This window comes from Heterocephalus glaber, unplaced genomic scaffold (genome assembly GCF_053883595.1).
Source record: "Heterocephalus glaber isolate CG9 unplaced genomic scaffold, H.glaber_assembly_v1.0 deba00000470, whole genome shotgun sequence".
Taxonomy (NCBI): Eukaryota; Metazoa; Chordata; class Mammalia; order Rodentia; family Bathyergidae; genus Heterocephalus; species Heterocephalus glaber.
The window spans coordinates 3,042,428-3,056,869 of record NW_028258145.1 but is presented as its reverse complement, the minus strand read 5'-3'; the positions used below and the strand labels follow the sequence as shown (position 1 = coordinate 3,056,869).

Here is a 14,442-nt window from a genome sequence, read left to right as displayed (position 1 = left end):
AGCTATGAGAAACGGACATACTGATTAGGGTGCCATGTTTGTTTAGAGTCCTTTTTTCTGTAGCCAAGAGCATATTATCAAAATACTGTGTGTCACACTTAGCTGGCTTTTCAGGTTCTTCACCTTTCCATGCTTCTTGGCACCTCCTCTTACCCCATCTTCATTGTGGTTGTATACCAGTTTTCTTACAACAGAATGTTATCTTTAAACTTTAGCTAATCTGATGGGTCAGAAATTCTATCACAGTGCAGTTTTAGTTTGTCTTTCTCTAATTATGAGTGAGATTAACTATCTCTTCATTTATTTTAGGGATATGCTTATATTTATCTTTTGATTTATTTTTACCCATTTTTAATAGGGCATTTGATCTTTATTACATCTTTAAAGATCCTTTATATTAAAAGATATAAATTCCATGTTGCAAATATCTTTTTCTTGTTAGTCAGTTCTCTTATTTTTGGGGGGAAAAGAAAGCACTTCAGTATAAAGACACAAGTAGGTTAAATGTACAAGGTGGGGGTAAAGGTTAACACTAATCTTATAAAGGCTAGGTAGTTATATTAGTGTCAGACAAAGCAGACTTTAGGAGAGGGAATGTTATCAGAGATAAGGGGGAGACTTCACAATTATGAAAGAGACATTCTACTAGAAAGTTATAACAACCCCAAATCTGGGTAAGTCTAATGTCTTGAGCTTCAAAATACATGAAGAAAACCTGAACAGAATCCAAGGGGACAAATCTGCAGTTATAGTAAAGGATTTCAACATGCATCTGTCAATAACTTATAAAATAGATAGAAAATCACAGTGGTGCCATGCCTGTCTGGCAAGCACAAGGTCCTCAGTTCAATTCCAAGTACCACAAGAAAAGAAAGAAAAAAAAAATCAGTAGTAGTATAGATTTGAACAACACTATGAATCATCTTGACCTGATAGCTATTAAGTACTACACTCCTAGCAGCAGATTTTACATATTATATTCTGATCACTGCAGAATTAAATTAGAAGTCACAAGGAAAATCTCGACATAGGAAACAACAGAAACTTTCAAATAAAATACTCACGGGTGAAAGAAGAAACCACAAGGAAAATTTTAAAACAAAAATACGTGTCCTAGTCTGCTTGGGCTGGACTACCATAACAAAATATCATACACCAAGTGCTTACACAAAGGATACTTGTTTTCTTATAGCTCTGGAGGCCAGAAGTGTGGGCCTAGGTGGTCGACATGGTCTGTTTCCAGGGAGGCTTCTCTTCTCTTGTTGGCTTGTAGGCAGCAGCTGTCGTACTGTTGCTCACATCATCTCTTTGTATGCGTGAAGACCCCCCATCCTCAAGACTATATTCTACCTTGATTACCTCCTCCATGGGCCTTCTCTCCAAATGCAGTCATACTGGAGATCAGGACTTCAGCATATGGATATGCTTGGTGGTGGGAGGTGGGGGTAAACACACAATTCACCTCATGGAACAACGTATCAAGTTTTCTGAAATTTAAAACAATACTTAGATGGAAATTTATATCCTATCTCAGACAAGAAGAAAAATTTTAAAATCAGTGATGTACGTTTCCATCTAATACAGGAAAAGAACATCAACTTAACCTCAAACTAAATAGCAAGACAAAAATACAGGACATTTTTTAAATCAGTTAAGTAGAAAATGGAAAAATAAGAGAACATCAGTAATAAAAACTGACTGACTGTAAAGCATAAAACAATGAATAAACCTTAACTTAGATTGGTTAAGAAAATGCAAAAAAAAAATCAGTGATGAAAACGACATCACTTCTGATCTTACACTCAAAGAGTAGTGAGAAATATTATCAATCATTTTATTCCAATAAGGTGAAATGAACAAATTCCTTGAAAGATAGCAACTATGAAAATAAACCAAGGAAGAATTAGAAAATAGTCTCAAGGTCCTGAGTTCGATCCCTGGTACCAAAAAAAAGAATTAAAAAAATAGAAATTTTCCTTGTATCTGTTAAAGACATAGTGTATAGTATTAAGCCCCTGTGCAACAAAAACTGCAGACCCATATAACTTAACTGGTAAATCCTGTCACATACCTTGCAAGAGAAATAACACTAGTTTTCAGAATATTCCAGAAAAGAAAGAAAGAAGCTATCCTTCCCCACACATTTTAGAAGGTAACCACTGCCGGCATTACAAGAGAACTAGAGACTGTATCACTGTGAACATATATCTAGAAATCCTTAACAAAATCTTAGCAAATTGAATTAGAAAATATGTAAGAGGGAGAGTACATCATGACCAAAAGAGTTTTATCTCAGGAATGCAAACACTAATGAACATTTGAGAGGCAATCAGTATACTTTTCTCTGGTTAACAAAATAAAGGGGAAATCCCTACATAACTATTTGAATAGAGGTAGAAAATAGCATGTGAAAAAACTCAACATCTATTTTAAATGTTCAGCGAACTAGAAATAGAAGAGAATTTCTCCAACCTGATAAAGGGCATCCATGGAAAAATGACAGCTAACATGATGCTTGATGATTAAGACTGAATGCCTTCTAAGACTGGGAAAGTGGCACTTCATTATTGTACTGCATGTAGTAGTAATTACATGAGTAGTAACAGAAATAAGAGGCATCAGATTGGAAAAAAGAGTTTTCTATACAAATGACATGATATATACATAAAATCCTGAGGGGTATACCTACTGGGAAACAGTAAATGAATTCAGCAACATCAAAAGATATGTAGTAATCAGAAATAACTTCAACATCTTTAAGTTGTGTGTGTTAGGTATTGGGTCCCAGCAACAAAAAGCTAATACAAGTAGCATCAAAAACATGTACTTTTAGTTTTTACAAAAAAGTTTTGAGACCTCTATACTGAAAACTATATGTTACTCAGCAATTAAAGTCCTAGATATTTTGAGACAGATTCTGTGTTCATAGATTGGAAAATTGTTCTGGTATTCATTCTCCCCAGATGGATTTTAGATTAAGTACAATTTCAATTAAAATTTCAACAGACAATTTGGTAGAAAGTGACAAGTTGGCTTTCAAATTTTTATAGAAATGTTCAGCACCTAGAATAACACAAACAAGTTTTACAAAGAATGACCAAACTGTAGAACATAAACCTCCGGGGCCAGGGATTTAGCTCAGTGGTTCTGGCGCCTGCTGTGCAAGCGCAAGGACCTGAGTTCGATCCCCGGTACCAAAAAAAAAAAATTCTCAGAACATAAACCTCCTGTTTTGAAGACCTAGTTTAAATTTTTTCCCAATTTATTTTTCACCATTATTCAGTTGTAAACATTTGCTTTCTATTTATAAAACACTAAACAGTGTCATGAGCTACATAAACACCATAGCACCATTCAGCTAGAGTATTGCATTTTTGGTTTTGTTCAGCTTGTGTTGACCCACTTAAGTATTTTTTAGGTTCTTACTCTGTTCTTTACATGTAGATGTGCTGTTGTTTTGAAAATACGTATTTATTTATGAGAGAACCATCTTTTATGCATTATTTCCTCTTTTCCATATTCTGTGAGCAATCTGTAAATATCAGAGTAACAATTGCTGGGCACCATTTCTGTGGAGCATTTTACAAGAGGCCAAGACATAAAAAAGAAAAACAAGTTCTAAGAATTTAAAAAGAAGTAGAATTATTGTTACTCAGGAGTGATTTGTTTTCAGTGATCATCCAAGCTAGTGTACATTTTAGCAGCACATATAGGAACAGTGAAAACATCTTAAGAGAAGCTAGACAAACTATTAGAATTAAACCCTCTAAAGTGACAGTACATGAAACAGTAATCTTGTGTATAAAAGCAGTAGCCAAGTATACTCTAGCTATCCACATGGCACCTCCATCTAGATTAGACACTTCAAATGTAAATGTCCAAAACTATACTATTGTACATCTTCCCATTTATCCCTCCCTACTTCCAACCCACTCTTCCCATGTCACAGTTGTGTATCCATCAAAATCTAAGTCATCCTGGATTCCTCTCTTTATCTCTTATAGTCCAAAATCAGTCCATCAGCATAACCTGTTGTGTTCAACTTCAAATATATTCAGAATGCAGCACTGATCACCACCCTCCCTTGTGGTCACCTAACCCATAGCTACCCTTACCGCTTAGGTGGATTCCCCCGAATATTTCCCTGTTTCTACCCCTGGGCTCCTACAATCTGTTTTTCACACAGTAGCCAGAATTAACCTTTTAAATGTCAGATCATGTTACCTCTTTGCTCGAAATACCATGGAGGCTGTTTGTTACATCTAGAATAAAATCCACACTCCTATTAAGGGATCTGTCCTCTAACCTCAATTCCTTCTTCTTCATCCTCTCCCTCTTCTTCCTCCTCTTGTTTCTCTTCCTTCTCTCTGGTACTCTGTTCCCTTGCAGAAAGGACTCTTGATTCTCCAAGAGGAAAAAACAGTTATCTTAATCTCCTTTGTACTTCCAGCATCTAACAATCTATGTTTATATATATGAGCAAATAACTTAGATGATTACATTATATACTACATTTTATTTTCCTTGATTCAATTTTAAGATTTTATATAAATGTAACACTGTTAAAACAGACAAACTGCACAGCATCTTTTGTTTAAAGGAGGTGAAGAGTGTCTTCGTTCTATCATGTCTAAGGACAGAAAGCAAGGGGGAAAAAAGGTTGTGTACCTCCAGCTATATCTGGAAGGTGTGTTGTGAGGAACTGTGCCTTCTTATCTGCTGTTTAGTTTGGTGTTTTGGGAAAATCTTACATTTAATATTTTCTTTTTCTGTGGTTTTCGTCTGTTGTGTTCAACATATGTAGAAAGGGGGCTTATCAAGCAGTAAGTACAGAGAAATACTCTAAATCGGTAGAGCTAAAAACATGTTTGGAATTTATTGCTTTTAGCCCAGTTATTCCACGACTTAGACTGTTTAATCTTTATAGAATTGAATTAAAAGTAAATTTCCCATATATTGTGAATATCCTTGTCTATTTCTAATATATTTCCTATATCTTCTGAATGAAATTAATATCATTAGGAAGCTTGTGTTCTTTTGAATTGTGGCAGTGATGGCAACAAAGTAGTCCACACATGAATTTTTCCCTGATATCACTTCTTGAAACAAAAAGCTCAGAATCTACTATTTTGAAACTTTAAAACTGACTGGATTTCTAATTTCCCAGCATATAGATGAACATAGGTGAGTTCCTGCTATCCCCAAAGACTATTTGTACTTTATATCAGTGTTACATCATGGTAATGGCTAAGACTTGCTATTCAGAAACCTGTTTTATTGAGAAGTTCTAGTATCAAGTGAGCTATTAGAAGTGGTATTCAGATATTTAGATCAAAATATCATAGATCAGTGTGTTCCAAACTCTTAAATGTTTCAGTTCTTGGAAATTTCTATCCTAAATTTCATTTTTGTTTAATCCTTTGGCATTGTAGTTACAATGTGATTGTGATTTTTGTCTTCATATATTGCCTACCCAGTATCTGTAATTATATTCACTATTTATTATTCATCATATGTTTCAAAAATCAAGTGAATTAAAGTATATTGTTGCTTATTATATCAACCAAATAAATTCTAAGTCTACCTGAGCATTTTATTTTCACATCTTTCAAAAATCCAAGTCAGTCACATTAAAGTATATTGTTACTTACTGTATCAACCAAATAAATTCTGAAAATCTCCGTGAACATTTTGTTTATACATACCTTTGAATAAAAATTATTTTTTTTACCATTTTTTAAAGTACAACATTTACTGGTTTCCTCTGGGGTCGGGGGGAACTATTGCACATTCTTAACAGAACACTAGACCTCAGTTTTCTTAAAGATACTTTCTTATGACAAGTGTCTGACTACAGTGGGAGAAAATGTATACTTTGAAGAACTGCTTCTTATACTCTTTTCTTTTTACATGCAGTATATCTCTATACCGGGGTAATTGCAGGCCCATACGATTTGAGCCACCAATGCTGGATTTCCATGAACAGTAAGTTAAAACTTTTACACTATATTTTCCCATTAAATGATTACAAGTAGTTTTACATGCATTTGTCATACCTTTTGCCTGTGTTTTCTGTGAAAAAAGGTACACGTTATCAGGAAAACATGATGTTGAATGTCATTCAAAACTGGTAAACAGGTATCTATTTGAGTCTAATATAATAATATTAATTTCTAAAATTTGCAAAATACCCACATGGGTATTTCAAGGCTCTTATCTTCAAACTTCATAAGCTATTTGCTTGATGCCTATCCTGTTAAACTACAAGCTTAGCCAGGTCCACTGGTGCACATTTGTAATCCAGCAACTCAGGCAGCTGAGGCTGAGACGGAAAGATTTTGATTTTGAGCCTTACCTAGACAACACAGAGTGAACCTGTCTCAAAAAATAAAAATGCCATATAAATAAATAAAATGCAAGCTTTTATGCATCACTAAATGATATTATCCCCAACCCAGAATAGCAAACAAAAGCAAATGCTCCAGACAGACCTGGTCCAAGAGCAGAATTGCTTCCTCAGACCATGTTCTATCAGGGACTCAGGTTTCACACATCTTAGTTATTCAGCAAAAAACATGTTTTTATTCTACTGGGCTCCTATCCAGTTTAGCAGGTGGATGAGGAGAGCATTATAAACGATACAGCTGTTAGAACAAAGCCACTCTGGTGAGTAAGCAGTTTAGGAGAATTTTTAAAGGGACAGAAGGAAGCTCTCTGTACAGCACCACTGGTTAGACTCTAATAGAGAATCACTGAAGTTTTGATTTGGGTTATAAATGTTGTATGCATGTGGTAGTGTTTTACTAAGATGTGATTAGTCTGTGCAGTTTTACCTCTTTTTCCCTCATGAACGTAAGTAATTCTCTGTTATAAACTTGTCCTAGCCACATGGGGTGGTGCACACCTGTAATCCCAGCACTTGAAAGGCTGAGGCAGGAGGATCCCTGTGAGTTTGAGGCCAGCCTGAACTATATAGTGAGACCTTGTCTCAAAAAAAAAAAAAAAAAGAAAGAGGAAAAAGAAACATCCTAAATGAAATTTTATGTGCCATATAACATTCTTGTGAGTTTATTTAAATACCTTGCTATCCTTGGGCATATAGATTCTTTTTTCTTTAAGCTGTTGCTGTAGTGGACATTATGCATGAAGACTGAAGTTTTTTCATTAATTTGGAGATTGATAGGTAGGTAGATGTTGGATTGTTTCCTCAAACTAGATTTCCAGAAGTAAAATTACTGAGCAAAAGAGTCTGGACATTTTTTAAAGTGTTCATGAACATCAAATTGCTTTTTTGCCTACTAGAAAGATAGTTACACTTTTCACTGCCATCTCCTCAGATTTTGATTGTCTGTTTTTATATCCTGATTTGATAGATAGAAATTTTGTTTTCTTTAATACTGTCAAAGTTGTATACATGTTAACTTTAAGTTGCTTATGATTCTTTAGGAGGAGAGAAGTTGAGACAGGATCTCACTTCATAGCCCAGGTTTTCCTTGAACTCACTCCCTGCAGTCTTTCCACCTCAGCCTCCTGAGGGCTGAGATTGCAGGCATGCTGCCACCACACCCAACTTTAAATTATCTATACTTTCAAACCTAGAATAATCAAATATATCAATTGTACAGAACCATGGTAGAGTCATTGGCACCAAAATTTAAAAGTAACAGATTTTTTCTAGAGATTGTATTCTCACAGAGATCATGGATTTGGGGATAGAAGAGCAGAGAGAACTTGTGTATGTATTTGTTTACCTCTGCATGGAATCAGTATTTGGAAGTAGTCATAATGTAAGTAAAATTGACTTGCCAGCACTTGTGGAGCATTAGATTTTAAAGGCTATAATGTTTGAAGAGGAAATAAATCACTGTTTTCTTCTATATAAGAAGTTTAGGTACTATTCTTTAAAACTTAATCTTCAGTGCCACACTGTTGAGAAGTGAGACTTTTAGGGGTGATTAGTTTATAGGGACTCTGGAGACTGTCTCGGGAGTGGGTTCTTTCTCCCCCATGTGAAGCCCTGTGCCTCTTATGACACAACAAAAGGCCCTGAGCAGACTCTAGTGCCTTGGTCTGGATTTACCAGCCTCTAGAACTGCAGACAGATGAGTGTCTGTTGTGTATAAATGACTCAGGCTGTGGCATTCTGTTATAGCAACACAAAGTGGATAGGGACAGGTACAATGTTAAGATTACAAGGAATATAAACTAGAGCTTTTAATCCAGTTACAGTGATATATCATCCAGTCTCCTTTCAGATGCCACATATTTAATGAAACATGGCATTTGACTGCTCCCTTGAGTAGAATTCTCTTTGAATTATTCTCTTATTGCAGAGTGGATCAGAACAGAGACTGGTGCACCCCAGAATTTGACTGTGGCCTTGAGCAGTGTTTATCACATTGTCATCATTGAGGGAGGGGAACATGAGGAGATCTGTGTCCAGCATCAAAATAATTCTAAAATATAATTCCTACTTAGAAAAACTTAGCAATATTCGCAAGATACTCTTCCAAAAGTTTTATCTGGGGCTGGGGATTTAGCTCAGTGGTTTCACCGACCCGAGTTCAATCCCCAGTACAAAAAAAAAAAAAAAAAGTTTTATCTGTTTTTGCTTCATTATTGGATGTAGGGAACAGGGAAAGGGGACCTCTGCAGTAAGTCCTAGTCTCCTGCGAGCCACAGCAGCACAAGGCAAATTAACTTATACAGGAAAGGTAGAAAAAATGAGACTTTGAGAAGAAGCTGAGCTTTCGGCCTGATCAGTGCTGCCAAAGATGAAAGCCCCCAGTTTATTGCACCAGCTTATTGCACCTTTTATTCAGTACATCAGGAGAAACAGATGTAACAAATGACTTGCAGAGAGTTCAGTACATTGGGATAAACAAGGTGTAACAATCCAAGAACAATGAGGAACTGAGTAGATGAAGATGTTCCTCCGCGGATGTCTTCAGCTAGTGTAATCTTGTCCTGGAGAATCACAGCATCACCGGATCATTGAGGTCTCAGTTGTGACCGGGGTTCAAAATGGAATTATGTCTCAAAATGCCATAGCTGGCCTGTAGGCAGTAGAACTAGGCCTAATCAAATTGTTTTTCCCTAAAATTATGTAGCATTGCTCCCGACAGTTGGGCAGGGGGATTTTATTTTGAGATTTTAAAATATTTTCAGGTACAGAATACCTGAACTGAGACTAGAAATTCCTGTTCCAAATTATCTGTCCTTCAATCCACCGAATTATGCTCCACTCCAAAAATAGGAGAAATTGGGATAAGATCAAGCAAGATTCTGGACTGGTGACTTTTTGGATCTTGACTCTCTTGAGGAATGGCTGAGTGCTGTGCACCCTCATGCTTCCTGTCACCAGTGTACAAACACAGAACACAGTTGCACATCTTAGCAGATGCACAGCTTTTGTAGACATTCCTCTCGTGATCCATGTAGGGATCTTATTAAGAGGTAGTGAAGCTGGGCATAGTGGTGCACGCCTATAATCCCAGCACTCAGGAGGCTAAAGCAGGAGGATTGCGGTAAGTTTGAGGCCAGCCTGGGCTACATAGTGAGTATAAGGCAGCCTGAACTATATACCCTTTCTCAAGGTGGGGAGGGGTGATGAGGAGGGGTAGTGAAAAATTCCTGCTCTAGGCCAGGTTGTTAAATACCACCACAAAAGTCATGAGGATTTTGCTTATACTACCAATACATGCTCACTGTAGTAACCTTAAAAATACTTATGACGGGAAAAAAGAAAGTAAAAAAAACCCTGATAATCCAGCTACCAGAAATATTAAATTTGAGCTTTTATCTTGAGTCCTTTTTCTGTTCATTTATGTTTATTTATTTACAAAAACATAACTATATATTCAACTTTGTTGAATTTTCTACTACTTTATTTTATGGTGTTAAAGAATATCAAATTGTATAGGTATATTACATTTGTTAAATTCATTTATTGTTTTATTATGTTTATTTATATTTTGTTCTTGTGATTAATGCTGAAACTGTGATTTAAACACAACCATGACCATTTCCTTAGGATAGGGTCTAATGGAAGGTTATGCAGAATATTAAAGTTTTTAGTTAACCTTTAGATTACAGAATAATTTGGTGTCATGAGCAAAGAACAACTACTGGGAATAAAAGAGTCAGTCTTTGACTGGAGAGGAAATAAGCATGGTTTCTTCTTGAGACTGATGCTAGTGGTCATGGAGAAGCCGAAACCTGAGCTGAGAGACTCTTTGAAGACTTGCTGAAAACGTGTGAAAGGGCAGATGCACTCCAGCACAGTACAGTCAGGGCAGGCAGCATAGGGAAGGAATAGGTCCCTAAAGCAGCCATCAACTCCAAAGTAGTGGGAACAAGCAAAAAGAAAATTGTTTGCTGTGATCCCCCTACCCCAAATTCACGTATTAAACCCTTTTATCCAATATCGGAGGGCTGCAGGTGATTAGGTCGAGAGGCAGAACCCTCATGAATGGGATTAGTACCCTCATAAAGATGCCCATATAGTTGCCTTGCCCTTTGCCATTACATGAGCGCATGGCAAGAAGACACCATCTATGAACCAGAGACAAGTCCCTCCCTAGAACCCAGACCTGCTGACACCCTGGTCTCAGAGCTCCCAGATAATAAACTCTGAGAAATAATATATTTCTACTGTTTATAAGCCAGCCTGATATTTTAGTTAGAGCAGCCTGATTAAAACATTATTTAGCCATTATTTAAAACTTTTCTGCACCTAGTCCAAGGACACTAAATGGAGTGTGTAGTAGAAGTAAAATAGGTCTATAGAAGGCAAGAGTTGTGGGCAAATGTGCACATGTGCTTGTTAAGGTTCAGAGATTTTCATTGTATGTGTATATGTATGTAGATGTGGGTTTGTAATGAGAAATTGGTGTATGTACTTATGTGAACTGGTTGAGCAAGTTCAAATTCTACCTGGGTAGGCAGTCAGGAGAGGAAGGTCAGGAGTAGGCACAGGCTGAAACTTGTTCCCAAGCAGCACTCAGAGAAGATCCTGAGGAAGAGAACGCCATTGCAGGTCCAGCTCTATTTGGAGGCTCTTAGCTCAGACAAAGACAAAAAGCTCTTTGAAAGGGCTGCAGGTGATTGTCAGGCCACCTAGAATGATAAGCTCCCTTTTGATTAATTTAAAGTCAAATGATTAGGTGCTTTAATTATATCCAAACTCCCTCCAAACTGCAGCTAGATTAGTATTTGACTGAATAACTGGAAGAGGATATATATGAGTGAGTACTCATGAGCTGCTGCCTCCCTCCCATCTCCCCGCTCTCGGGAAACAGTGTCACTCATGGCTCACATTAACCAAGAACGTTTTAGAAAGGCATCCTGGGGACCATGTTGATGTCACAGAGCCACCATATGGGCATGAACAACACAGTTCTTTCAGTACCTTTGAGTCCTAGCAAGGGAAGGAGATACAGTTGGAAGACTTTGCTGGGCAGTTTCTTTAGGTTAAAGAAAATAGGGGCTGGGGATTTAGCTCAGTGGTTCTGGTTCCTGCCTTGCAACTGCAAGGTCCTGAGTTCAATCCCCAGTACCCCCCCCCAAAATGGTGAAAATAGGTTAAAGAAAATGAAAATGTACATTTTTACTGAGGGAAGGAAATTATCAGTGGGTTAAAAAGTACCTAATTGCAGAAGGAAATCAGAGATGTTTTAGGATATGTCCTCTTTTGAAGGTCGCGTGTGTGTGTGTGTGTGTATGTGTGTGTGTGTGTATTCACTCTTAGAAACATGAAGCCAGGTGTCATGGCACAGACCTATATTCCTAGCTACTCAAGAGGCTAGAAGGATCACAAATTGGAAGCCAGCTCAAGATCCTTTCTCAAAAGAAAATGTAAAATGGTCTAGAGATATATCAGTGGTACAGCACTTGCCTAGCCCCTGCAAGCACTGGGTTCAATCCCCAGAGCTCAAACATGTAAAACCAGAAACAAATTTATTAGCTGAACTTTTTCCTGCATTGACTGGTTTTTTTTCTGCTTCCAGACATTCCTGCTCATTCTTTTTTTTTTTTTTTTGGTACTGGGGATCGAACTCAGATCCTTGAGCTTTCAAGGCAAGCAGCAGAACGACTGAGCTAAATCCCCAGCCCGTATTCTTTTGTTTTATTTTTTTGGTACCAGGGATCAAACTCAGGACCTTATGCTTGCAAGGCAGGTGCTGGAACCACTGAGCTAAATACCCCCGGCCCCTCTCCAGCCCCTATTCTTTTTTTTTTTCCAGCCCCTATCCTTAAATGAGGAGTATTAAGTGGAAAAAGATCAGATTAGAATACCACAGCTCAGAAGGCTCTTCTTCCTATTAGTTACTTACTCAGCACCTCTCCCCCTTCTTATCTTAATTCAACTTCATTTTATTTTCATTTATCCAACCCTTAGGAAAAGTGACCCCATCCCTAGCTCAGGCGCAAATCCTGATTAATCCCATTCTTGTTTGTGATAAGTTCAAGGGTAGATATAACCCAATTCTACCCAGTAACATGTGGGCAGGCCTACTGAGGGGTTATGGGGAAAGATTTCCCCCCTAAAAGGGGCACAAGAAAGACCCACCTCTCTCTCATATATGCAATGCCTGGGGTGCTGGGGCAGCCATCCCGCCACCAGTGAGGGAACTTGGTGCTAGTCTGAGGAACAAGCTAGCAGTGGAAAAATGGGAAGAACCCAAGTCTGTGAGGCAGTGTTGAACTGACCTACCTGAGTTGTTTTGTTAGATGACACTTACTAGTCTTGTCTTTCTTAATCTTGTGTAGAGTACAAGACACTGCACACCTCTTCCTCCCTCTCAGATCTTTTCCATCTCTACTCTTGTGAACCACTCTGTATTTTGCTCCTGTGTCTGAGACTGTTCTTTCTTTATCTCTTTTATTTTTCTCTATCCAGTAACTATTGCTGCCTCTTTCCTTACCCACCTTGGCCTAACTCCACACTTTCTCATCAGGTCGTCTCTTCCAAGCAGGTCTGAAAAATGGCTTGAGAGCAAAGAAAGGACACTGGTGTAGCTTTAGTGTGGCTACGAGGGAGGCTGCCTGGGGAGTGTTGCCACTGTTTGAACTTAACTGGCTCCAAGAGAGTGGGGGGGCTTTTTATTAGCTTGCCCAGATACAGGGTGGAAGGTAACAAGGGGGCAGAAGTGGGGCTCCAGACCTGCTAGTGACTAAATATCAAAAATGGATTTAGATTCTTTATTAGAATCTTTTAAAATTTTTCAGCTCTTCTAAAGAATTTCAGGCCTTTTAGAAAGGATGCAAGAAGTTCCCCTGCTTCTTACTAGACCACCCTACACTGACTCCACTCATTTCTGCTGCCCTCTAGAATTTAGTTCACACTAATCTGATCAAATGAACTTTCTTCAACAATAGTCCTTTCTTTGTTACATCTATTCTTTAGTCCTCCCTTATATTTCCTCTCCATCTTCTCCCTCCTGTCCTTCCTCCCCATCCTAACAGTCCACGGCAACATCCACCTCACTCCCTTCTTTGTGCCAATGCCGCTAAATGTTTTTCTGTTTCCATAACAACTCCTTTTCTTAAGCATTTATGGCAGACTGTAAAAGATGCTTGGGTAGGAACTTGATTTACTTCTTTGATTTATGTAATTGTTAAATGCAGAAAATCTTAATTTCAAATCTAAAGTCTAAAATGGCTATTTAATGTCTTTAAAGATGAACATTGAGTAGATTTTTGCTAAAAATGGAAGTCTTTTTTTTTTTTTTTTGATACCAGGGATCAAACTCAGGACCCTGCGTTTGTGAGGCAGGCAACAGAACCACTGAGCTAAATCCCCGGCCCTGAAAGTCTTTATTGTTAAAATAAATCCAAGTTATGAAAGGTATTTGTCCATCATGACTTTTTGGTATTTCAAGAAAATCAAGTAGGTCTTCTTTTTCAAAAGAATGTTAGGTTTTCAATTTGTAACTATCCAGTATTTTTGTGAGAGCATTTCCACCAATGTGTGTTTGAGAAGACTGTAGGATTCTGTGATAATTCAGTGGTACAAAGTGCTGCATATTGATTTGGCCCAACTTTTGATCTAAAGCTGTGGGGGTTTTTTTGTTTTTTGGTTTTTTTCGTATCAAGGATCGAACTCAGGACCTTGTGTTTGCGAGGCAGGCAGCGGAACCACTGAGCTAAATCCCCAGCTCCCAAAAGCTGTGTTTAATAGAATGCTGTGTCCCTGTTGTTCCTGAGCTTTGTCCAGGGGCAGTTACTCAGCTGTGTGCCCGCACTGCAGTGTCATCTCTCTGTGGTGTAGGAAACTTGCCATTGACCACAGAATTGCAGCATATTGCCAGCCTAGCCTCTACGTCATAGCTCCTTCTTCCTGATCCTTTTGAATCTTGACTCTTCTAGAACATGGACGGTTAGTGCTTAGTTTTGCTGCAGCACCACAGAGAGCAGCTGTCACTTGCTCCAGCCTGTTCA

General features: G+C 38.0%; 1 protein-coding gene across 2 annotated transcripts in view; it reads left to right on the top strand.

The window, feature by feature from the left end:
* The window catches only part of Tmem131 (transmembrane protein 131), a 192,204-nt gene that overhangs the window by 80,108 nt on the left and 97,654 nt on the right, over window positions 1–14,442 (top strand). For both annotated transcript variants that reach the window (XM_004844395.3, XM_021258043.2), the window contains exon 4: window positions 5,917–5,985. In XM_004844395.3, coding sequence (XP_004844452.1) covers window positions 5,917–5,985 — 69 coding nt within the window. The remainder of the gene's footprint in view (window positions 1–5,916; window positions 5,986–14,442) is intronic.